The sequence below is a fragment of the Podarcis melisellensis genome (genome assembly GCF_964234715.1).
Source record: "Podarcis melisellensis genome assembly, chromosome: 9".
NCBI classification, from domain to species: Eukaryota; Metazoa; Chordata; class Lepidosauria; order Squamata; family Lacertidae; genus Podarcis; species Podarcis melisellensis.
This window is the reverse complement of record NC_138541.1, coordinates 74,531,418-74,555,958: the sequence shown is the minus strand read 5'-3', so window position 1 is coordinate 74,555,958 and position 24,541 is coordinate 74,531,418. Positions and strand designations below refer to the sequence as shown.

General features: G+C 43.9%; 1 protein-coding gene across 2 annotated transcripts in view; it reads right to left on the bottom strand.

Moving 5' to 3' along the window:
- HTT (huntingtin) overlaps window positions 1-24,541 on the bottom strand; it is a 115,526-nt gene that overhangs the window by 51,563 nt on the left and 39,422 nt on the right. For both annotated transcript variants that reach the window (XM_081925528.1, XM_081925529.1), the window contains 18 exons: window positions 23,530-23,650; window positions 23,268-23,344; window positions 20,647-20,801; window positions 18,509-18,711; window positions 17,787-17,913; window positions 16,139-16,266; window positions 15,404-15,514; window positions 13,678-13,755; window positions 13,364-13,587; window positions 11,303-11,381; window positions 10,480-10,641; window positions 7,356-7,411; window positions 6,188-6,336; window positions 5,510-5,646; window positions 4,523-4,639; window positions 2,248-2,370; window positions 1,693-1,931; window positions 371-513 (listed from right to left, as the gene is read on the bottom strand). In XM_081925528.1, the coding sequence (XP_081781654.1) occupies window positions 371-513; window positions 1,693-1,931; window positions 2,248-2,370; window positions 4,523-4,639; window positions 5,510-5,646; window positions 6,188-6,336; window positions 7,356-7,411; window positions 10,480-10,641; window positions 11,303-11,381; window positions 13,364-13,587; window positions 13,678-13,755; window positions 15,404-15,514; window positions 16,139-16,266; window positions 17,787-17,913; window positions 18,509-18,711; window positions 20,647-20,801; window positions 23,268-23,344; window positions 23,530-23,650 (2,429 nt within the window). The remainder of the gene's footprint in view (window positions 1-370; window positions 514-1,692; window positions 1,932-2,247; window positions 2,371-4,522; window positions 4,640-5,509; window positions 5,647-6,187; window positions 6,337-7,355; window positions 7,412-10,479; window positions 10,642-11,302; window positions 11,382-13,363; window positions 13,588-13,677; window positions 13,756-15,403; window positions 15,515-16,138; window positions 16,267-17,786; window positions 17,914-18,508; window positions 18,712-20,646; window positions 20,802-23,267; window positions 23,345-23,529; window positions 23,651-24,541) is intronic.

The window sequence follows — 24,541 nt, the reverse complement described above, 5'->3', positions numbered from 1 at the left end:
TTCCGGGTTTGCCACTTTCGCAAGCTGAAGTTTACGTTACCCGAAGGCAACGTAACCCGAGGTGCTACTGTAAATCCAAAGTAAAGGCATTACAGTAGTACCTCGGGTTACATATGCTTCAGGTTACAGACTCCGCTAACCCAGAAATATTGCTTCAGGTTAAGAACTTTGCTTCAGGATGAGAACAGAAATCGTGCTCCGGCGGCGCGGCAGCAGCGGGAGGCCCCATTAGCTAAAATGGTGCTTCAGGTTAAGAACAGTTTCAGGTTAAGAACGGACCTCTGGAACGAATTAAGTACTTAACCCAAGGTACCACTGTATTTTAATGGCTGACACAATAATGTAAGACACATTATCTGAAGGGCAATACCTGATTTGAAGGTATGAATTAAGCACATAAGCAATGTGCCCAACTCTTGGCAATAGAATGTGTGCTGCTGTTCATTCATATCCACGTTCAAGTGTTTGGTAGTGATATCTTCCAGGAGGATCCCCACTAACTGCAACAAGAACCTAGGGAGAGGGAGTTTTACAAAGCATCATGTACCGTATTTTTCGCTCTATAACACGCACCTGACCATAACACGCACATCGTTTTTAGAGGAGGAAAACAAGGGGGAAAACATTCTGAATGAAACAGTGGATGTATCATTTTTGTGCTTCATGCTGTGGCCACAGACATGTGATCTGATGGTGAATTTGGGGTGACCCAATACAAAAATCCTGAGAATCCCTGTGGATCCATGCTTTGTAACCACGTTTTTGCACCATTGCAGCCCCAGGCAACAGTGGGTGCGTGATTTTTGGGGGGCAGGCTGTAGCCATGGACACGCTATGTGATCTGATGGTGAATTTGGGGTGACCGAATGCAAAGATCCTGAGGATCCATGTGGATCCATGCTTTTTAACCACATTTTAAGTGGGGAGGGAAGGAAAAACACAGAACGGACAAGGAGCACGAGGGGTGTGCAGAGAAGCAGCTGGCTAAGAATGCAGGAGAGGGGTATAACGGGAGGGAGGAAAGGAAGGCAAAAGTTTTCCCTCACCTACCCACCCAAGCCAGCCAGCTCGTGCGCGCGCTCTCTCTCTCTCTCCCTCCTGCATGTTTTCAGCAGCACCGGAGCACAGAGACGACACTCTGCTTTCCCCTCTGCTTGCCTGGAGGGGAGGGGCTTTCCCTGCTCTTTGTTCCGTTTGAGCAAACACAGCAAGGAAACAGAGGTGGGTGGGCAGTAAGACCCTGAGGCAGAATGCAGGAAAGCAGCCGCTTCCTCTTTTCAGGTTTCCCTTCTCCGAGACGCGCGATTTGATTTTTGCCTGATTTTTTTTGCCTCCCCTCGCGCCATTTGGCTCCAGGGACCACACATTCGCTCAATAACACGCACAGACATTTCCCCTTCCTTTTTAGGAGAAAAAATCTGCGTGTTATAGAAGGAAAAATACGGTAAATCCCCAAGTAAAGAACAAAATAGGGTTAAGATCTATTTGTCAACACAGCCCTGGGGAGGAAAAAGAATCCCATAAGCTCACACACAAATGTATGGACACAATAAATACATAACTTCTATTTGCCCGTAGTAAGATTTCATTGTTGGGTTACTATAAAATTCTAGGATGTCTCAGGTCTCCTTTTCTAATAAATACACACTTTATCCCAGTATGGAAATTGTACAACAACAAAAAATGACTAACCTAGAAAATGTCTCTTCAGGCAGATATTTATCTTGCTCTTCCAGAGTTTGTTCGTGAGTTGAGGTAAGAATGGTTTCACCATTTCGTAGTCTGTTAATTGTTTTGCATGAGATTAAATATGGTGAGAAGGAGAGCTCTTGAATACGAGAAAGAACAATGTCTTCTGTCGACTGTGAAATCAAAACGCGAAGAATGGCAAGAATGCCAGATATCCATAATTGCACAGTGCTCACAGAGGCCTACCAATGAGAGAAAAAGCCCAAAAGAAGGAAAGCGATGAAGGAAGACGACAACACCAGGGCCTGCCCAAATTGAACTGCCTCCCTTCCCCTCCAAGGGCCAACATTTTTTATTTATTTTAGTATTTTTAAATTGTAAACTGCCTTGGCAGAAAGGTAGTATATAAATGCAATCAATCAACAAATTGTACGTAAAGTTGAAAATACTGATGGGGACAGGAGTGTATGATTCCCCCTTCCATTTTTTTTTACCAGATTGCTTTAGGTTTCCGTGATTTTCCACTCACATCTTGCCAGGTAAAAAAATGATACTTACCAATGTACTGGGAGTCACAAACATGCTCCTTAAAAGCATGTCCACTGGTCGGAGGGCTGATGGTGCCAGAATTTCAAATAAAGTGTTCAATACCCCCAGAGCTTCGTGAGAATCTATATGCATCTATAAAAAAACAAAACATAAATCCCATTTTTGTCACCACCAACATTATTATGTTTAATTGTTTTTAATGATAGTTCCCCCCATTTTTAGCTTTTTTCTAATAATGATGATGATGATAATGTCAAAAATCTACAAAGTCAGTTAAATAACAATAAAAATAAATAAATGCTGAACTCATTTCTAATTTCTGAGAGCAACCTAATCAGACAGAATTCTAAGGCTTAGTCTTTCTAACACAAACCTCAGCATGGCATTAAAGCATACCATGAATGTACATTCAACTTTTTCACAAAAAAAGATAAAGAGCTGGGAGCATCAGCAAGGCAGGCCTATGGTGCATACAATCATGATATGAAATTTACCTGACTTTATGAAGTTACTGATTTACACTTGCCACATACAGGCAGCAACCATGTGGCACACGTCCCAACTGATGCACGACTGCTGACATGTGGGCCCCTTTTGGCGGAACGGGCTTATGTGGGACCGCTGACACAAACAATGACTCCCCGAGTAAAGGGGGAGTTCGCTGTATTTAAACATTTCACGCATTTGGAATTTTGAAGCCTTGTGGGTTTCTTGTAAACAATATTCAGAGTAGACTCACTGAAATCAGTGAACTTAAAGAGTTAGACATGACACTGATTTCAATGGGACTGCTCTGAGTTTGACTTAGTTGGATAACACCCCCTATATATCTAAAAGTCCTGTATGCCCTGGCTCTTGCTCAAAACACGACAACAGGGGCTCCTACTTGAAAGTAAGGAAGATATATTTAGTAAGGAAGATATAAGGAAGACTCGGTGACAAGGCTAGAGTAGCCTCAAACCTCTGACTGGGTAATGGGAACTGGTGACGCTCACCAGGCTAGAAGCTGCCGGCAAAGTTCATAGAATCATAGAATCATAGAGTTGGAAGAGACCACAAGGGCCATCGAGTCCAAGCCCCTGCCAAGCAGGAAACACCACCAGAGCACTCCTGACATATGGTTGTCAAGCCTCTGCTTAAAGACCTCCAAAGAAGGAGACTCCACCACACTCCTTGGCAGCAAATTCCACTGTCAAACAGCTCTTACTGTCAGGAAGTTCTTCCTCATGTTTAGGTGGAATCTTCTTTCTTGTAGTTTGGATCCATTGCTCCGTGTCCGCTTCTCTGGAGCAGCAGAAAACAACCTTTCTCCCTCCTCTATGTGACATCCTTTTATATATTTGAACATGCTATCATATCACCCCTTAACCTCCTCTTCTCCAGGCTAAACATGCCCAGCTCCCTTAGCCGTTCCTCATAAGGCATCGTTTCCAGGCCTTTGACCATTTTGGTTGCCCTCCTCTGGACACGTTCCAGTTTGTCAGTGTCCTTCTTGAACTGTGGTGCCCAGAACTGGACACAGTACTCCAGGTGAGGTCTGACCAGAGCAGAATACAGTGGCACTATTACTTCCCTTGATCTAGATGCTATACTCCTATTGATGCAGCCCAGAATTGCATTGGCTTTTCAAGGAATTCAAGATCAAAGCAAGAAAAGTTCAAAAGCATAAGGAAGCTTTGCTCAATGAGTTCTCACAGTCACCAGCAAAGCTTTTTAAGGCATGGCACGGCAAGCTTATGCACAAGCCTCCCATGGCTTATTGGAACTTGTGGACATGCGCTGTGTTGGAGAGTGCGAGTCTGCTCCCACATGTGGAGCCACAGCTGCATCTTGAGCAACAAGCCTGTGCCCTCCCCATCTGACCCCATGGGGACACCCATCACAGGAGGGACTGGGTGGCTGGAACTGCCACTTCCCCATCAAACGCTGCCAGATTGCCAGCCCCCAAACGGGCACAAGCCTGACATCAACAAAGACAATACATAAAAACCAGCAGAGAGATATTTCATGATCCCAGGGTTATTTATTTATTTGAACTTAATCTATTAATTGACCTTAAGGTGGCTATCCTGGAACAAAGGAACTTCCAAAGGAGACTGCAGTAAAAACTGCTGGATTTTAATTCATCATAAGAAATTTGTTAGTCTTTAAGATGCTACAAGTTTGCCTGTTGTTTCACTTGCAGCACACTTAACAAGCGCACTGGAAGTTGAAACACCACATATTGCAAACAAACAGTGGAACATATAAACATATATTAGTTTAGGTAACTAGGAGTTTTAACCTGCTGTTTTGCCAACATTGGGAGAATGATGTCTGCTATCTGTCGGGATAATCTTTTCCATTTGTCCTCATTCTCTCTGTGACACTGCTGCAATACTAGGATGAACATCTCCAGCACCTGAAGATGAATAAAAATCTCAGAACATGACACATTCCTTTATATCATTAGAAAACTATTCCTTTCAGTTCTCTTTGCCTGCTTGTCTGACAGAAATGTTCTAGCATTTCCCATGTTCTTTTCTCCCCAAAATGAAATATTAATTTCTTCAGGTCATTACACAGAGTGTTTCTGTGTCAGCCTCAGCAAAAAAGAGAGAGAAATAGAAAGGGAGAACTCAACCCACGGCTGCTTTTTTCATAGTGGTCCCCATGTTTCCTATAATGCATTGTAATGTATAAGGTAGCTCCCCACTTGTGTGCACTCAAGAGACACATGGTGCCAATCAATTAATAAACAAAAATACAAATAAGCAACAAAAAAATATAAACAAACCTAAAAATATAAATATATATAAACAAAAGTAAACAAATAAAGAAACAAAATATATAAAGAAACAAAATATAAAACAAATAAATAAACAAAATTATAAACAAACAAACAAACAATAAAATAAAATACAAAACAAGCACTCCTCAAGCATTCAGTGACTGACTATAATTAATTTTGCTATTTTAATACTGATCCTCTTTCAGTAGTTTACATTAAATATGAAATATTATGATATTTTATTCAAATTGTTTTTTATTGATGTTATTGATTCTTAAGTTACCTTGAAACCCTTACAATCAAGAGGCAGATAAAAGTATTTCAAACCAAGAATAAAAAATATAGAAATGTATTAGAATTTTTTTCCTACAGAAAAAATATACAAGGTACTGGAAGACTGCCACAGAAAGGAACATAACATGGAATTCAAGACCTTCAACCCAAACTATTCTAAACAAAAATGGACATACTAATTAGCCTACAAGAATGCCCACAGTTTACCTGATGGTACTGGATAAGCCTCAACAACATTGAGACAACCACTTCTTTTTGCGTCTCCAGTTCTTTCCCAGCATCAGCTTTGTTTGCTCCTCTTAATATAAACAGGTCGTGAACAATGGGCTGCAGAGCAGGTATCGCTACAAAAGAAGGTACAATATCAATTTTAAATTAAAATGTAACAGAACTAAAACATATAAACTCTTAACTATAGACGTTCTGCTGTCAAACCTTAGGACTAATGTATCTTTAATGTGTGTTTTTTATGACATTTGTATTTTAAGGCCAGGAGTAAGGGGAAGGCTTCAGAAGCCAAGCCTTTTATCTCTACTTAGTGCAAGAAACAAAAGCTTACGGTTAAGATGATCTAGCTCTTGTAAATAAAGAATAACCACACACCCAGATGGCAAAGAACCTAGTTAACACAGTTACAGTGACAAAAATATTCTTCCCAATAGAAGAGTATTTCTTGAATAGGTCAACAACTGGTAGTGAAAAGTTTCTTGCATAAAGTCCCTTATTGAAAGGAGGAAAAGGCAGGATGCAAAGAAAGCACATAAACTCTCCTGCAATTTTTTATAATGATTGGAATAATTCTCAAATCCAGTGCCACAAAACCCTTACAACTTTTTAGCACTTGATATACCGAACATTAGTTTTGCAACTTTACTCTTTAATTACCATGTGTAACGGCTTTCCTTCCACTGGCCATTATCCCATCACAGAGCTGAATAATTTTAGGAATTCCAATTATCTGTTTGGAGTGGTAGCGCTCATAAGACAACAACACCAGGAAGAAAAAGATACTAGGAATAATTGCTTCTGATTCCCTAGAGAGAGAGAAAGGAAGAGAAATATTTTAAGAGACTTCTGAAACTTCCATAAGGAGGAGGACCACTCAGTTTTGGAGGCTCAAACAGCTGAGAACTAGATTCTGCTAATGACAAAAGAATCTTAAGACTAATAACTCTATAATTTAAATACAGTGGTACCTCAGGTAGCACATGCTTCAGGTTACATACGCTTCAGGTTACAGACTCTGCTAACCCAGAAATAGTACCTCGGGTTAAGAACTTTGCTTCAGAATGAGAACAGAAATCATGCGGCGGCAGCGGGAGGCCCCATTAGCTAAAGTGGTGCTTCAGGTTAAGAACAGTTTCAGGTTAAGAACAGACCTCCAGAATGAATTAAGTACTTAACCCGAGGTACCACTGTATTCCTAAATGCAGAGCAATGAGAGAAGATTATCCCCATGATCTAATTTCTTGGTTGTGGGAGGATGGCATCCCATTTTTAAAAATGAAAAAGACAACCACTGTTTTTGTGTCCTTTTGATGCCATTTTCCTCTCCCATCGCATGATCTCAGCCAATTATGGATCATACATTGCGATGACATAATGATGCTACATACCCAGATCTGATGACATGTCAGCACCACTGAAAGCAAATTAAGTGGTATTACCCTTACCTACTTGGATGGGGAGGGGATCTGTGCCCATGCTCCCCATTTAGGGACACAACTGCTATGGTGCAGAAAGGGGGGGAGGTCTTGCAATAGTAATAATAATAATAATTTATTATTTATACCCCGCCAATCTGGCTGGACTTCCCCAGCCACTCTGGGTGGCTTCCAACAGAACATTAAAATACAATAACCTATTAAACATTAAAAGCTTCCCTAAACAGGGCTGCCTTCAGATGTCTTCTAACAGGGAAGTAATTTCCCATCTACCCCCAATTGCCACGAGGAAGCAATTTTTGGAAAAATGAAAATCATTTAAAAATTGGGCCTGCATTCAAATTTTTATACATATAATTCCGCAGGCCTGTATGAGACTTCATTGATACCTGAACTGTCCCACTTCAATGTATTCAAACTGCTTTAGCACAAATCCAATGAAAACCTGCAAACAAACCAAAAAAATCTGCATTAATTTATGCCCCACCAAAAGTTTAACAAGTCAAAACACTTAATGTGCATTGGGATTAAACACCTGATCAGGCTTTTTAAAACAACCACTTGCTGTTCATATGACTCCACATACTGTACATATTATTGCACAAATACAATTTACATGGGGCTCGTTCCTAGCGCACGCACCCCCATCAGACTCGTGTGGCAGTGGTTGCACATTTTTTGGATGTGTGCAAAATGGTCACTGCCTGTATGTTAGGTCACCGCCTGTATGTTAAAAAGAAAATGAACAATTCTTGTAGCGACCAATATTCCAGTTGCCAAATGTGTTTAAAAATTTACTATAAAGTTCCCTTTTCCTGCCAATGCCGTGGTCAGTTTCTCTGCACATGAAGACAGGGTCACTTCTGGCACCACTTAGGGGAAGAAGCTTCCTGGTTATCTAGTCCAGAATTGGCAATGAAACAGTTTCCTCCATTAGAAGTATACAAGGTCAGGAGTGGGGGTGGGAAGGGAAAACGTAACCACAACCAAAGAAAACCTGAGAAAACTAAGAACGAGCAATTGAAGTGGTAGGAACACGGCACCCCTGTTTGACCCTGCCTACCCCTTCCACACATGTGCCTATGATAACGGAGCAGCCAAAACACTTTTCGGGGAAGGAGACGGCCCTCTGGAATAAGTAGGAAGGCAAATATTTCCCACTACAGTGGTGCCTCGCAAGACGAAATTAATTCGTTCCGCAAGTCTCTTCGTCTTGCGAGTTTTTCGTCTTGCGATGCACGGTTTTCCATAGGAATGCATTGAAAATCAATTAATGCGTTCCTATGGAAAAAGCCTTCCCCCGACCTCTTCTGGCGGGCGGCATTTTAAAATCGCCCGGGACAGCGGAGGACTTCTCCGCTGTCCGGGGCGATTTAAAAGCCCCTGGGAAGGCAGGCAGGGGGGACAAAGGCTTTCCCGCCCGGCCGCCCGGCTTCGGGACATCGTTCCGATGCCGGGCGGCTGGGGGAGGCGTTCCTGCCCCACCGCCCGGCATCGGGACGATGCCCCGAAGCCGGGCGGCTGGGGGAGGCGTTCCTGCCCCACTGCCCGGCATCGGGACGATGCCCCGAAGCCGGGCGGCTGGGGGAGGCGTTCCTGCCCCACCGCCCGGCATCGGGACGATGCCCCGAAGCCGGGCGGCTGGGGGAGGCGTTCCTGCCCCACCGCCCGGCATCGGGATGATGCCCCGAAGCCGGGCGGGGGGGGAGGCTTTCCCGCCCGGCCGCCCGGCTTCGGGACATCGTTCCGATGCCGGGCGGCTGGGGGAGGCGTTCCTGCCCCACCGCCCGGCATCGGGACGATGCCCCGAAGCCGGGCGGCTGGGGGAGGCGTTCCCGCCCGGCCGCCCGGCTTCGGGACATCGTTCCGATGCCGGGCGGCTGGGGGAGGCGTTCCTGCCCCACCGCCCGGCATCGGGACGATGCCCCGAAGCCGGGCGGCTGGGGGAGGCTTTCCCGCCCGGCCGCCCGGCTTCGGGACATCGTTCCGATGCCGGGCGGCTGGGGGAGGCGTTCCTGCCCCACCGCCCGGCATCGGGACGATGCCCCGAAGCCGGGCGGCTGGGGGAGGTGTTCCTGCCCCACTGCCCGGCATCGGGACGATGCCCCGAAGCCGGGCGGCTGGGGGAGGCGTTCCTGCCCCACCGCCCGGCATCGGGACGATGCCCCGAAGCCGGGCGGCTGGGGGAGGCGTTCCTGCCCCACCGCCCGGCATCGGGATGATGCCCCGAAGCCGGGCGGGGGGGGAGGCTTTCCCGCCCGGCCGCCCGGCTTCGGGACATCGTTCCGATGCCGGGCGGCTGGGGGAGGCGTTCCTGCCCCACCGCCCGGCATCGGGACGATGCCCCGAAGCCGGGCGGCTGGGGGAGGCGTTCCCGCCCGGCCGCCCGGCTTCGGGACATCGTTCCGATGCCGGGCGGCTGGGGGAGGCGTTCCTGCCCCACCGCCCGGCATCGGGACGATGCCCCGAAGCCGGGCGGCTGGGGGAGGCTTTCCCGCCCGGCCGCCCGGCTTCGGGACATCGTTCCGATGCCGGGCGGCTGGGGGAGGCGTTCCTGCCCCACCGCCCGGCATCGGGACGATGCCCCGAAGCCGGGCGGCTGGGGGAGGCGTTCCTGCCCCACCGCCCGGCATCGGGACGATGCCCCGAAGCCGGGCGGCTGGGGGAGGCTTTCCCGCCCGGCCGCCCGGCTTCGGGACGATGCCCCGAAGCCGGGCGGCGGGGGGAGGCTTCAAAAGCCGTCCGGGGGCTTTTAAATCGCCCCGGACAGTCCCGGGGCGATTTAAAAGCCCCCGGTTAGGCAGGCAGGGGGGGCAAAAGTCTTTGCCCCCCCTGCCTGCCTTCAAAAGCCGTCCGGGATAGCGGGAAGCGCTTCCCTGCTATCCCGGACGCTTTTAAAATGCTGGCGGTGGGGAGCAAAGCCTTTCGCCCCCGCCGGCCTTCCTGGACCTCTTCTGAAGTCCGGAGGGGGGGAAAAGGCTTTGCTCCCCACCGCCAGCATTTAAAAAAAGGTCCCCGAGATTTCCCTATGGGCTTTCGTCTTGCGATGCAAGCCCATAGGGAAAATCGTCTAGCGAAGCGTCGCAAAAACCGAAAAACCCTTTCGTCTTGCGGGTTTTTCGTCTTGCGAGGCATTCGTCTAGCGGGGCACCACTGTATTCCAGGAGTACACAGGCCATTTTCTACATCATTCAGGATCCTGAAGTTATTCAATGAATATGGCTTTGAGTAAAAGCTTCCACCATATTTACAGTATATCCAATAGCACAGTCTGCAGCAATGCTTTATTTCAAAGGAGGTGAAGTGGCAGTCAGCCAAACCAAGAAGGACAGTAAATTATTAGGTTTCAGAAAATAAGGACATGATTTTTTTTCTTTAACACAAATTACATCTCCACTGAAGTCATAAGTCAAGCTTATTTGTCTATAATCATACATTATGTCAATATGAGTAAGAACACAAATGGCCACTTCTCTTTAATCAGTTCCACATAAGTGAAACTGAAGGACTTACCTGATCGGAGTCTAGAAGACAATAGTTAACCCGTAGCTGAACCAGTTGTGCAAGAAGATCCAAAACTTGCCTCTGCAGCTGTACAGATGTTGTTGTGGTATACTGTTTTAATGCTTTGATGACAAGGGGCTCAAACAAACGAATGTGATTATGAATAATATTCTACGAAAAAGGGGAAATGCAGGAATTAAATTGGATTCCAGTGTGAAAATATTGCATTTAATTGTCAACCTAAAGTGACAAAAGGTTTCCTGTCATGATCACAGGCCCAGTTCCAATAATTCTAATAAATCTGTTTTGAGAAAAGCTGGCACAGGGTTTAGAAATACTTAGGTCAAACTAGAAACACTTTTAGAAACACTTAGGTCAAACTAGAATGAAAAATGTCAACCTCATTTCTTTATAGGCAAGTCTTCCATGATTTTTGAATAAAGCAGGGACTGCTGTGGTTCACAGGTTTGCAATGCAAAATATTCCCCCCTCAATTGAGCTCTAATAATGAAAGTGAGCCCTGCTTGGGGTGGGAGGGGGGAGGTAAAGCATTTTGTGTCTGTGGCAAAGGAAACCACAGCAAACTGAAGGTTTATCTCCTCTGATCTACATGCCTCTGTATCAGTGAATGGAGCAGACCTGCATTTAAAGAGAAAGGTCTGCTGCTGTCACAGAAAATTTCTGTCTTTATACTTGCATTTATGTAACTAATTCTGTTCCTTTCAGCTAAAACATGATAAAAATCCATGTAACAGTGACAACAACAACAATCAATACCATAATGAATAAAATGCAACAAGCAGCAGTTTTAGAAATGTATTTCTGCTCGTACCTTGTCAGCACGATTCTTCACTGCACTTGACATGCCAGCTTTTAGTTGGGTAGAAACTTTTTGCAATATATCAAACCACCTATAGAAAACAAATATTAATACTTATTATTAGTGCACATTTATTTTAGAATATCTATATTGTTGCAGAGTAGTGGAAACCACCCTGTGATCTTTGGAGGAAGGTCGGTATATTAATAATAATAATAATAATAATAATAATAATAATAATAATAATAATAATAAATTTTATTTATATCCCGCCCTCCCCAGCCAAAGCTGGGCTCAGGGCGGCTAACAACAGTCAAAATAGTTCAACATTCTAAAAACATTCATTATAAAATTAATTAAAATCAAATTAATGGCAACCATCAAGCAAAATCCTGTGCAGGTTGCCAGAGGAGGGGGTCAGGCTGCACCCTGACCAAAGGCCTGGTGGAACAGCTCTGTTTTGCAGGCCCTGCGGAAAGATGTCAGGTCCCGCAGAGCCCTAGTCTCTTGTGACAGAGCGTTCCACCAGATTGGAGCCGCGGCCAAGAAAGCCCTGGCTCTAGTTGAGGCCAGCCTAACCTCTCTGTGGCCTGGGATCTTTAGGATGTTTTTATTTGCAGACCGTAAATTTCTCTGTGGGACATACCAGGAGAGGCGGTCCCGTAGGTACGAGGGTCCTAGGCCGTATAGGGCTTTAAAGGTTAAAACCAGCACCTTGAACCTGATCCTGTACTCCACCGGGAGCCAGTGCAGCTTGTATAGTACTGGATGAATATGATCTCGCAGCGAAGACCCCATAAGGAGTCTCGCTGCGGCATTCTGCACCCGCTGGAGTTTCTGGGTCAGTCTCAAGGGCAGCCCCACGTAGAGCGAGTTACAATAATCCAGTCTGGAGGTGACCATCGCGTGGATCACAGTGGCTAGGTCAGGGCGAGAGAGGTAAGGAGCCAACTGCTTAGTTTGGCGGAGATGAAAAAATGCCGCCTTTGTTATAGCTGTAATCTGCGCCTCCATAGAGAGGGAGGTATCGAAGATTACACCCAAACTCTTAACGGACGATGCTGGCACTAAATGCACCCCCGCAAGAGATGGGAGTTGCCCCCTCAATCCCATATCGCTCCGTCCCAGCCAGAGGACCTCTGTCTTCGAAGGATTTAACTTCAACCGGCTCCCACGTAACCATCCAGCCACAGCTTCCAGACATCTGGTCAGTGTATCTGGGTCAGTGTAATAGTAATAAACTGATCTAATTTCAAGAAGGCCTGTGGTTAGGCTGCAGTGGTTTATAGTGCAACACAAGAGGAGCACCACAAGTGCAGTAAATACGCAAATAATTTAACAGGTGACCTGCTTGGGCTTGGCTTCTGAATCCTTCCTCCTGCTCCTGGCCTTAAAATATCAGCTTTATCTATGGGTGTCATAAAAAAAACGAATTTCTGTTTTCAGAGGGTCCAACTGGTGTGGTCTAGTTACAACTTTAAACGGTAAATCTGAACTCCTGTTGCTGAATCTATGAACCCATGGAAAGAAGAGTAGAGACCGCGTCCTCAGAAACTTGGCAGCGCAGCACATGTGTGAGCTTCCTTGCATGCCCACGTGTTGGCTAATGTGAATGGCTTTAACTTCCTGGGCTGCAAGACTTCTGAACTTAGGCAAGCCCAAGAGGCCTGGTGGTTTAGGCCACAGTGCCACTGACGTCCCTTACATGGCAGTAAGTCCTACTGAAGAGGTCGTACTTCTGAGTAGGTAACTACAAGACTGCACTGTAACAGTCATCCTATTCACAATTATCTGGAAGTGAGCTCCACTGAACACAGGGGCACTTATTTTTTAGTACGCATGCATAGGACTGCAGTAAAATGTGTATTATATCCTGTTTCTCTTCATCTTTCCATACAAGGGCTGTGTGTGTGTGTGTGTGTGTGTGTGTGTGTGTGTGGATAGATAGATGATAGATAGATAGATAGATAGATGATAGATAGATAGATAGATAGATAGATAGATAGATAGATAGATAGATATAATGTAAATAAAGGAATATGATTGAAATAAAAGGATAAAGGTTACTCTTACCCAGAAGTATCATGTTCTTGTTCAGCCTGCATCATATTCCTTAAGCTCGCGTCAGCAAGTGCCTGTGTAAAATGTGTGTAAGGAGCCATGAAGCAATAATGATAAAGACCGGGCCTCAGGTTTGAAGAGCCTAGGCGCTGGGCTTTGCCTTGGGATCTGCTAGGATTTGAAGACAAGCAATCGTATTGTGATGCCAAGTTGGTGCCAAACAATGTCTTTAGCAACTAGGGGGAAATGGGAAAAGAAGTCTGAAATTAGGCAAATTCAGACAAGGTTAAGAATGTTGAAAGAAAACAATCTTTTTTTCTTTTTACCTGTTGCACACATACAGTTGCCATCATTGGTTCTCTGTTGAAACAGGATTTCAGATAACCCAAAATTTCTTCAACATACTATAAACAGAGAAATTTCAAAAAGTTGCAGTTTAGCCAGACTTTATTTATAAAGGTACTGCTACACACACACATACACACACGATGTGAGGAGCTTGTTATTGCCACATCAATTTTATTATATTGAACTATTAAAGTAAGGAACAGGAGGGGAACAGAAAACAAAGGATAAATATTGTTATCAATGATAATAGTGACATAGCTCCCAGAGTATTTCTTTACATGGGCGTTTATAAAGTAATTGTAATTCTGTAATGTTACCTCAGCAAGTAGATCAGTGAAAACACTTGTAAAATAGTCCTTCAAAATTGTGTATTTTAAACATTTGATTGTGATGGCATATACTGAGTGAAGCATACCTAAAATCTAAGGGTATCTGTAAGGACAGTGGTAGAGTATCTGCTTTGCATATAGAAGGGGCCCTAGTCTATCCCCTGGTAGGGATAGGAGAAACCCCTGTCTGAAATCCTGGAGAGCTACTAGCCACTGCAGACAATACTGAAGTAGATGGATCAATGGTTTGACTCAGTATAAAGCAGGGAACCTTTTGGGCCAACGGGCCAGATTGTCATCCGTCCCCACCCCTGAGGGCGGGCTTACCTGTCCATTAGCCACCCAGCTATCTCACTCAGCTGTCAAAATCCCTTGCCCTGTACTTCCTAAGCACAAAGCGCTGAGTGTAGGGCTGGCAAAGGTGCTTTCTGCAGGGACTGACTGCGTGATCAGGTTCCCAATGGGGAAACGCAGTCTCACAACCCATTCAGGAGGGTTAGAGGCAACATTCGTCAGCTGATGGGCATGGACTTCAACTCTGCTTTCTGCAGGGACTGGCCGTGTGATCCGAGTTCCCCATGAGGAATGCAGTTGTGCAGCCAATCCATCTGTGTCTCTGCTTGCCCCACAACAGATGCCACACACGGGCCAAATTGTGAGCCATGGCGAGTTAAATTTGGGCCCTGGGCCAGAGATTCCCTACTCCTGGTATAAAAGCAGCATCCTTTGTTCCTATGATTCAGAAATGGAAAGCAGTGCTATTTTTCATTTGCACCGCTACTCTAATAGCACCTCTCCAACTGCTCTGGAGACTGCTAAGGAAGCTCTCCAGAGTTTCAAGGATGGCTTATTATGCAACACACAAGGACTGTGTCTGGAAACAGTGGACACATTGATCCCCAAATAGAATAGGCAGATCCAACAATGAGCAAATCGTAGCTTTGTTTACATATACTTAAGTTCAACTGACATCATTGTGGTGTACGTGTGCACACAAACACACTCCTAGATTCTGTAAAAAATCATGGCCCATTGAACTACCAACAAGCTTTGCATGTACACTGAGACTTCTGACTCATTTCATTCTTATAAGAGTCTGATAGGCTGCCTGTTAAGCCACTTTTGGGGATTTGAGAGTAGAAAGAAATGTAAAAAAAATCTTGGCATGGACGGAAGAGGTTGAAGGGGTTCTCAGGATAGGAGTCCAAATCTTTAAAGCCAACTTCTGGTACCAACCAATAGGGGCAGGAATTATTTAACAAAATATACCATCACATCCAGTCTGAGGATAACTTGTAAAATGATTAAGACTTGTTTCTCTAGTTGATGTAGTGACACAGTCATTAAAAAGCATTACAAGTAATTATTAACCCACTTTTCCAACATCTTGAAGAGTGGCAAGCTCTAAAGTCTGAGAGAGAACATCCAAAGCAGACCGCAGAAATCCACCAAACTTTTCGTTGCTGTTCTGGAGATCCAGTGTAACCTTATCCACCGATACAAAATAATAATAATAATAAATTAAGAGCATAATAACCATTTAGCAAGCTTGTAAAACTCTGCAACCAGTTATCTGATAATACACCCCATCAAACTACTTATCAACAGACTAATAGGCAGGCATAGGATTGCTATCAAAAACAGAACCTACTAAAAAAATAATTTAGGAACTGAAGCATTTCCACGCAGAAAGAAAAAGGAGTGGGAAATCCTTATCTGCTTAATTTCACTGCATTTGTCTATGTTAAAGAAATAGAAACAAAGCTAGAAAAGTAAGAAAGGTGACATCCAGACGGATGGAGGAGCTTCAGAATCTGGAAAACCATGGTCCTGAAAGCTAAGCAGGAAAAGGTTTGGAACTAAGGCTGTGCTTCATTTAATTTTGTGGATTAAATTTAATATGCTTCATTTAGGTATTCTGTATGTTGTTTTTATGCAGCAAGTGGGCTCAAGAAATCAAACAAAAATATGCTTCTCTAATGCTTGCTACTAAGCTATGACTTGGAACCCTAAGAAAATATAATTTACAATATGAATTAACTCAGTAACATCAGAGCATGCAGACACACTATGTTTGGAAGATAGATTTAAGTGCAGGAGGAGATAGTACCTTATAGTTAGCATGGGTAGCTTTCAAAACATCATACAGCTTGAGATATGAAGGGAGGTGATAGAAGTTACCCAGTGTTGATGATTTGCTTGTTGGAACAGGACCCGAAGCATCAGTTTGCCTGGGAGCTTGTTAATGAAAAATATATATATTTCTATTAGTGTTAAACTCTTAGAACTGACCTCCAGAGATGACGGCGATTCTCTGTGTAATCACTTTGTGGATTAAATACCGTATTTTTCGCTCTATAACACGCACCCGACCATAACAGGCACATAGTTTTTAGAAGAGGAAAACAAGAAAAAAAATATTCTAAACGAAACAGTGGATGTATGATTTTTGTGGTTCATGTTGTGGCCACAGACATGTGATCTGATGGTGAATTTGGGGTGACCCAGTGCAAAAATCCTGAGGATCCATGTGGATCCGTGCTTTGTAACCAGGCTCTCTGTCCCTCTCTTCTCCCCACTCAGTGGCTCTTCTCCCGCTTTGCTGTTTCAAAGCGAGCCACGGAGGAGGGAAGGAAGGGGAACCATGGATCCTCTGCTCACAACTGCAGCAGATCCCCCCGCCATCCGTAGGCATTTGCTCCATAACACGCACAGACATTTCCCCTTACTTTCTAGGAGGAAAAAAGTGAGTGTTATGGAGCAAAACATACGGTATATATGCATTTGAAATATCTAAAGGGCTGTCCCATGGAAGATGGAACAAGCTGATTTCCTCCTGATCTGGAGAGCAGGACTGCAACAAATGACTTCAATTTACAATAAAGGAGATTCTGACTGAACCTTCTGACAGTAAGAGCTGTTCGTGCAACAGACTCCCTCAGAAGGTGGTAGACTCTGGAAGCTTCTAAGCAGAGGTTGGATGGCCATCAGTCATGGATGCCTTAGTGGAGATTTCGGCATTGCAGGGGGTTGGACTAGATGACATTTGGGGTTCCTTCCAACTTTGGAGGTTGGACTTTGGACATTTGGGGTTGCCTTTTCCCTATGCTCCTGTTTTTAAAGTATTATTAATTAAATCTGCATACTGCCCTTCATTCAAAGATCCCATGGCAGTTCACAACGGAAAAATAAAAACGAGAAAACAAAACACGTAATAAAATGAAAACAAAAAAATAACTCCCTTCTCACAGTAAGCATATTCTGTGCAAATGCAGACATCAAGCAGGGAGAGGTCCAACATGGTGTGAGCAGGGTTCTGTTTGTGTAAGGGGCTTCTCCTTCCTCCCTTTTGCACTCTGCAGACCCTTCTACACTCACCAAATTTCCGCAGGGGGTGGGGACTCCACAAGGCTGATCACTTACATCATAGTTTTGTATTTTTTGTATTTTTAAAAAAAAGAAACGATGGTTTAATGTGACTTGCAAACCTGGCCTTTATATTTAACCATCTTATGCCTGCTATGAAAAACCTAATAAATGAGCCAGCTTCATGTGTACCCATTATTCTGACTATAAAACAATTACAAGATTAGAAACAGCTTTGTCAGAAAACTCAACAAAAAGATACAGAGTTTCCAAATATTGTACTATATAAGCAGAAATAGGACAGTGGGGGGGGGGGAGAAAAACTGAACTGGAAAATACAAAAATTTTAATATGCTATTTTATGCGTAGCTTGACAGACTCATCCTACCTACCTGGGCTGTTTTCATTACTCTTTTTAGGGCTCATTGGTACAGATGTCTGTTCAACAACATCTTTCTCTTTTCCCTTGCGCCGAATTGGACTCAGAGAAGGTGGATTTGTTAGAGATGGTAAAGTTGCCTATAAAAAAGTATCGGTAAAAAACAACAAAACACAACTATGCTTAGTAAAAAAAAAAAATCAACTATGTTCCCAAAGAGCACCATGCACATTAACAAATTGCTGCAGGAAAAGAAGGAACATGCCAATCTGTAATCTTCTTAGCATTAACCATTTTAGCATATAAATGGCATAAACTGCAAATCATTACATTTCAGATAAGTGTTTAAAAAACTTTAGAGCCTAATTCTATCAAATTCTTTTATAAAGAACAGGTGAAACTCTTTCTGCATCTAACTCAACTATTTATTTTAATTATGAAAAAACCATAAACAATAGTGGCGTTTAACTGAGACAATAGTAGTGTAATACCTTTAACTGAGAGCAACTACAATGCCATAAAAAGCAACATCTGCTTATCTGATGGGACTTTTCCTTACTCTCTCGCCACTCCCAGCCCTCCAAATTTGGCTCTGGGTGGCCGAGTGACAACACTGGAGTTTATTTAATTGCACTACTTTGTGACATTTCAGTTATTCCTAACGAAATGGGGAAAGCATATACTACTATTGCTGCTTAAGTATTTAGCAATATCACTAAAAAAACAAACCCATACCTTTATTGTTGAACCAGGAACAACATCGTCCATTACATGAGCACAAATATTAACGACCTTCAGTAAATGGGAAAAAATTTGCTCTACCAAAACGACAAGAGTTCTGTCTGCTAGAGCTGGCCAAGGCTCCTCCGGTTTAGCACCACCAGAGTTAGCGTCCTCTTCAGTAGTCCAGGGGTTTTTCAAAGATTTTGAAGCACTAGCTGAAATCACAACAAGCAGCAAATTCCTTAAGTTAATTACATATTAAAGAAGTCTTGAATATGTATTAGGTAAATGTTCCTTACCAGAGTTCACTATGTATCTATCTATCTATCTACCTATAATCACACATGGTGTGTGTGTGTGTATAAAACACATGGCTGATAAATGAGTAAGCCTTCCTCTTATTAGGGGAAGGACTGTAGCTCAGTGGTAGAACACATCACTGCATGCAGAAAGTTCTATGTTCAATCACCAGATCTCCAGGTACAGTAGGGAGAGATCCTGACAGAAAACCCTGGAGAGCTGCTGCCAGTGAGTGTAGACAATACTGAGTAAAATGAACCAATTGTCTGACTCAGTATAAGGCAGCTTCAAATCACAGATGAGTTAGATCTTATTATGTACCCCACTTGGCGTTTTAAGCAACAGCACACACAGGCCGGTGGGCACAAGAGGTGGGGTGGGAGCTAGGAACAAGGTATAAATAGTGCCATCTTCACATTTTAATATATCTATTTTTCCCTATCAATGATCAATGAAATTAGGGCAGTGTCACCCAGGGCACGTTGCTTCCCCAAAGACCTCCACTGAAGCATATGTTGTAAAACGCAGGATGTCATCTGAATGCTTTATTTATTGAAGAAAGAAAATTAAAATATATGTGTTTAAAAAAACTTTTAATTGTGCTTGGAAATGGACCAGTAACTAGTACAGTGGTGCCCCGCAAGACGAATGCCTCGCAAGACGAAAAACCCGCTAGACGAAAGGGTTTTCTGTTTTGGAGGCGCTTCGTAAAACGAATTCCCCTATGGGGTTGCTTCGCAAGACGAAAAAAATCTTGCATCCCCCTGCGGGGTTTTTTCGCTTTTTTCTTCCTTTTTTTAAGCCGCTAAGCTGCTTATCAGCTGTTCCGCTGATAAGCCGCTTAACAGCTGATCGCTGGAAGCCGCTTGACAGCTGTAGCGCTAATCCGCTAAGCTGTCAATGGGCTTGCTTCGCAAGACGAAAAAACCGCTATACGAAGAGCCTCACGGAACGGATTAATTTCGTCTTGCGAGGCACCACTGTATAACTAGTATAGAGAGCCAGTATAGAGAGCCAGTGTGGTGTAGTGGTTAAGAGCGGTAGACTCGTAATCTGGGGAACCGGGTTCGCGTCTCCGCTCCTCCACCTGCAGCTGCTGGGTGACCTTGGGCCAGTCACACTTCTCTCTGAAGTCTCTCAGCCCCACTCACCTCACAGAGTGTTTGTTGTGGGGGAGGAAAGGAAAGGAGAATGTTAGCCGCTTGGAGACTCCTTCGGGTAGTGAAAAAGCAGGATATCAAATCCCAACTCTTATATAAAAAGGGAATCCTGACAGTTAAGTCCAGTCGCGAACAACTCTGGGGTTGTGGAGCTCATCTCGCTTTACTGGCCGAGGGAGCTGGCATTTGTCCACGGACAGTTTTTCCGGGTCATGTGGCCAGCAGGACTAAGCTGCTTCTGGCGAAACCAGAGCAGTGCACAGAAATGCCGTTTACCTTCCTGCTGAGCGGTACCTATTTATCTACTTGCGCTTTGACATGCTTTCGAATTGCTAGGTTGGCAAGAGCTGGGACCAAGCAATGGGAGCTCACCCCATCGCGGGGATTCAAACCACCGACCTTCTGATAGGCAAGCCCTAGGCTCAGTGGTTTAGACCACAGCGCCACCCATGTAACTGCAAAAATTGAATGTTTTCTATATCTGGTCTCAGGTTGTAATCACACTACTGTACTCTGCCAAACATTAGTTTCTTAACAGTCTTCAAGGCATTTTCATACACGAAACATTGCAACAGCCCAAATAAGATGTTACCAGTGCATGGAAAAGGAAAGAATGAGACGAGAGACCCTGAGTGACAGCAGCAAGCTGTTGATTAAGATTAAATCATCATTGCTGAACTTTCTTCCTACCTGCAAGCAGATTTCCAGCCAGTATTAAAGCATCTTGGTGTGCAGAAAGATCTAGTGGGAACCAAGCGGATGAAAGCAGGGACAGAACCAAACCAGCCATACCAATAGTGCTACTCTTTTGAGAGTCTTCGGTAGTAGAACCCAGCAGAGTAAAACTGGAAGTTGAATTATGAACAGTCAGTTTCCACAAAAGACAATATACACTATAATGCATAATAAAATATAATATACAAAAGTTAGCACAAAAATGCAAATAAAATGTCCCTGCCTCACATCCTGGAATTTTAGCAAAAGTTTCCATAGTGGTCTGTAGTGTTCCCTGGCCTGAACCAATGCAACTACGGGTGAAAGACAAGTTAGCTCGTGTAAAATTATGAAGTGAACTTTCTAGCAACCTTATTCTTTAGCATTTGGGGAACTGAACAAAGGCTTAAAGATGGAAATACACATCTCCAACTAAGTCCAAGAAGTCCAATGGGGCCTGGTAGATAGCATGAAGTTCCAACCAGGTTATGCTGATATCTCTGTGTAGTTCCTTAGACCTTCATCTGTGACATCCAGGCAAGATCAACTACTCTGAAAAGCTGGCATCAATCATTAAATAAACTGACTATCTTCCAAGGTTCCCACAGCAGCTTGTTCCAGAGGGATCCAACACACACACGCACACACGACTAGACTGTATCTGGAATTGCTATTCTAGTTTGCTGTCTGAGACAGAGGGGCAAGAAGCAGCCCCCCACTCCTTCAACAGCCTACCTGGGACTGACTACAATTTGACGCATCCACGTAAGAGTGTGGACCTGAAAGAGGGGAGACAACCACAAAAGGAGGGAGGGAGGGAGGGAGGGAGGGAGGGAGGGAGGGAGGGAAGGAAGGAATGCGGCTGTCGATGTATCTGTCTGCCAATCTAGAAGGCCCATTCATGGTAAATTATCAACATTCTTGTCTCTGATTGGCATGGCATACATCCTCACAATGTGAGGTGCTGAAGCTAAGATGAGCTTTGGGAAAATGTGAAAAATAGAAAGCATCTGTCTTAAACCGATGTGAGCACATTCTATAAAACCAAGGAAAATGTCCGAAGTGTGAAGGTCATCTGACAAAAATTTGTGAACAGGACAACTGAGGTTGTCCTCTTAAGTGTGCAGTAATCTGTAACAGGGTGGATAGATGCTGAGCCTCATAGATGAGAGCAATACATGCCTTTATCCTCCTAGCAACAGTGAAGGAAGAGCCCCCCCCCCTTGCCCAAGGTCACAAGGGGAAAGGAAATAAAAAAGGAGTTAATGAAAAGTAAGGACGCAGTCCTACTATGGTATTTTTTAAGGACCCTCTTACACTCTGGCCTCTGCCAGTCCTTTTACAAAAGGGTACTGAGTTTTGGGGCAAAAAGCAAGCAACATCTCTTAAATTGTTGGATAATTCTTTATAACACTGTTATTAATTAGCCTAGAAACCAGTAGTAAAGCTTATCACTGAAGTTTTGCTGTGACAAAGAAAAATGAAAAGTATTTGCTATCATATATTGGTAGCTTAAAAGCAATCTTCACTTTTGAATATCTAAATTTTGACTTTGACACTTTAAAACATGGCACAGAAATGTAAGATGATGCAAACTTCTATTGGTGAAGTATTCATGGCAGAGAAAGGATCCACCATCTGCAAGTATAATCTCCATAAGGAAACAGGCACAGAGAAAGATACAGACGAAGGATGGGGAACTTGTTCCCCTCTGGGTATTGTTGGACTACAACTCCCATAGTGACTGGGGCAGATATGAGTTCGACACCAACATCTGGAGAGAGGGACACAGGCTCCCCATTCTTTGCACAGACATCAGTTATCTACTCAGAATTTTTAAAAGATTCCAACAACAAAATAAAATTAACATTTCTGATCCGCTCTCTCTAGCAGGTTTTCATGCCTTTGATGAGAGCTGTAAGGAACTAAGCATCACACAAAAAGTAAGCTGTATAAAAAGTTATCTTCTGAAAAGAAAATTATTCCACCTTATACTCGAATACCACATATTCCTCTTCACTGGAAAAAGTTTTTGTTTCTCACACCTTTATACAGTGGTGCCTCGCAAGACGAAATTAATCCGTTCCGTGAGGCTCTTCGTATAGCGGTTTTTTCGTCTTGCGAAGCAAGCCCATTGACAGCTTAGCGGATTAGCGCTACAGCTGTCAAGCGGCTTCCAGCGATCAGCTGTTAAGCGGCTTATCAGCGGAACAGCTGCTAAGCGGCTTAAGAAAAGGGCGAAAAAAGCGGGGGGAAACCGCGGGGGGGGGATGCAATATTTTTTTCGTCTTGCGAAGCAACCCCATAGGGGAATTCGTTTTACGAAGCGCCTCCAAAACGGAAAACCCTTTCGTCTAGCGGGTTTTTCATCTTGCGAGGTGTTCGTCTTGCGGGGCACCACTGTACTTATTAAGTTAAACCATCTTTTAAAACTATCTGACTTTCTAGACCTCGATATGACAGCCTATCACGCTCATTTTGAAATTTCATTTTCATTAGGGTTCAATGGCAAATAAGCTAATAAGACCGTATGACGGTCCTCTGTTTTTGTAAACATGAGCTCTCTAGAGGCTTGTGTAGAGGAGGAAGAAACATACCTGCAGTGCCATCCTCCACTCCAGCTGCAGACTGGAAAGGATGTGGACAGAAGACACAAAGCTTCACAACAACCAAACTGAAATACCAAAACAGAAAATACATTTCTATCAATAACATGGGGAAATATGAAGCATGACGCAGCATTCCCACCCTTAGCCTCCATTATGGATGCTTGAGATATCAATGCTTTATACACAGAAGAAGTAAAAATCATCTGAATATATTTAGAAACCCAGCTGGTAAACTTCCAGACAAACTCACTGTTAGAGATCTTGTTGATGACGTTGTCAAGGCATGGGAAACTGCAGAAATAACCCTAGAAAGGTTATTTTCCATTGTGACATCTGTTGGACTTGGTAGTATATTATATCCTCTGTATGTTCTAAAACAAAAGCAATAAATAAATAGGCGTTACTTTTTCCTTTAAAAGTTGAATAGTACCTTGTTGAATGAGGGAGGAATTGAATATAATTTGTGATCTTCACCGTCCCATGTGAGATCTGCCTGATGTATATTCCCAGGGTTGTTTGATTTTAATGACTGATTTTTCTATATTTTTAGCGGTTCTTGTTTTTATCTGCAAGCTGCCACAAATCCCATTAGGGAAAAAGGTGGGGTATAAATAAATAACATCCTGCTCTCTCACAGATCACACACACAAAACTATATACCCCCCACACCTCCCTCTTTCTCTGTTCCAGTGCATCTCTCTCAAACAGACACACACAGAGAGGCCTAGCATTCCCCTTGCCGCCAAAATATCCCAAAAATATTTTTATAATATTTTTCAAGCCATGGGCACCAGGTTGGCAATCCCTTTCCCAAATATACTCACAGGGTAAAAATACAAACCAAAAATTAATACCAGCTAGGAAGCTTGCTCAATTAGAGAATGGTTAACCCAAGTCTTGGAAATTGCAGAAATTGATATAGTAATGGATATTGCATGTAGGAGAAATGGATTAACTGTTTCAGTTTTGTTAACAGCTAAACATGCATCTTTTATTTATTATTGAGATAAACAGTGTAACATCATGGTAAAGGTAAAGGTAAAAGGACCCCTGACCATTAGGTCCAGTTGTGGCCGACTCTGGGGTTGCAGTGCTCATCTCACTTTACTGGCCAAGGGAGCCGGCGTACAGCTTCCGGGTCATGTGGCCAACCAGAGCAGTGCACAGAAACGCTGTTTACCTTCCTGCCAGAGCGGTACCTATTTATCTACTTGCACTGTGACGTGTTTTCGAACTGCTAGGTTGGTAGGAGCAGGGACCGA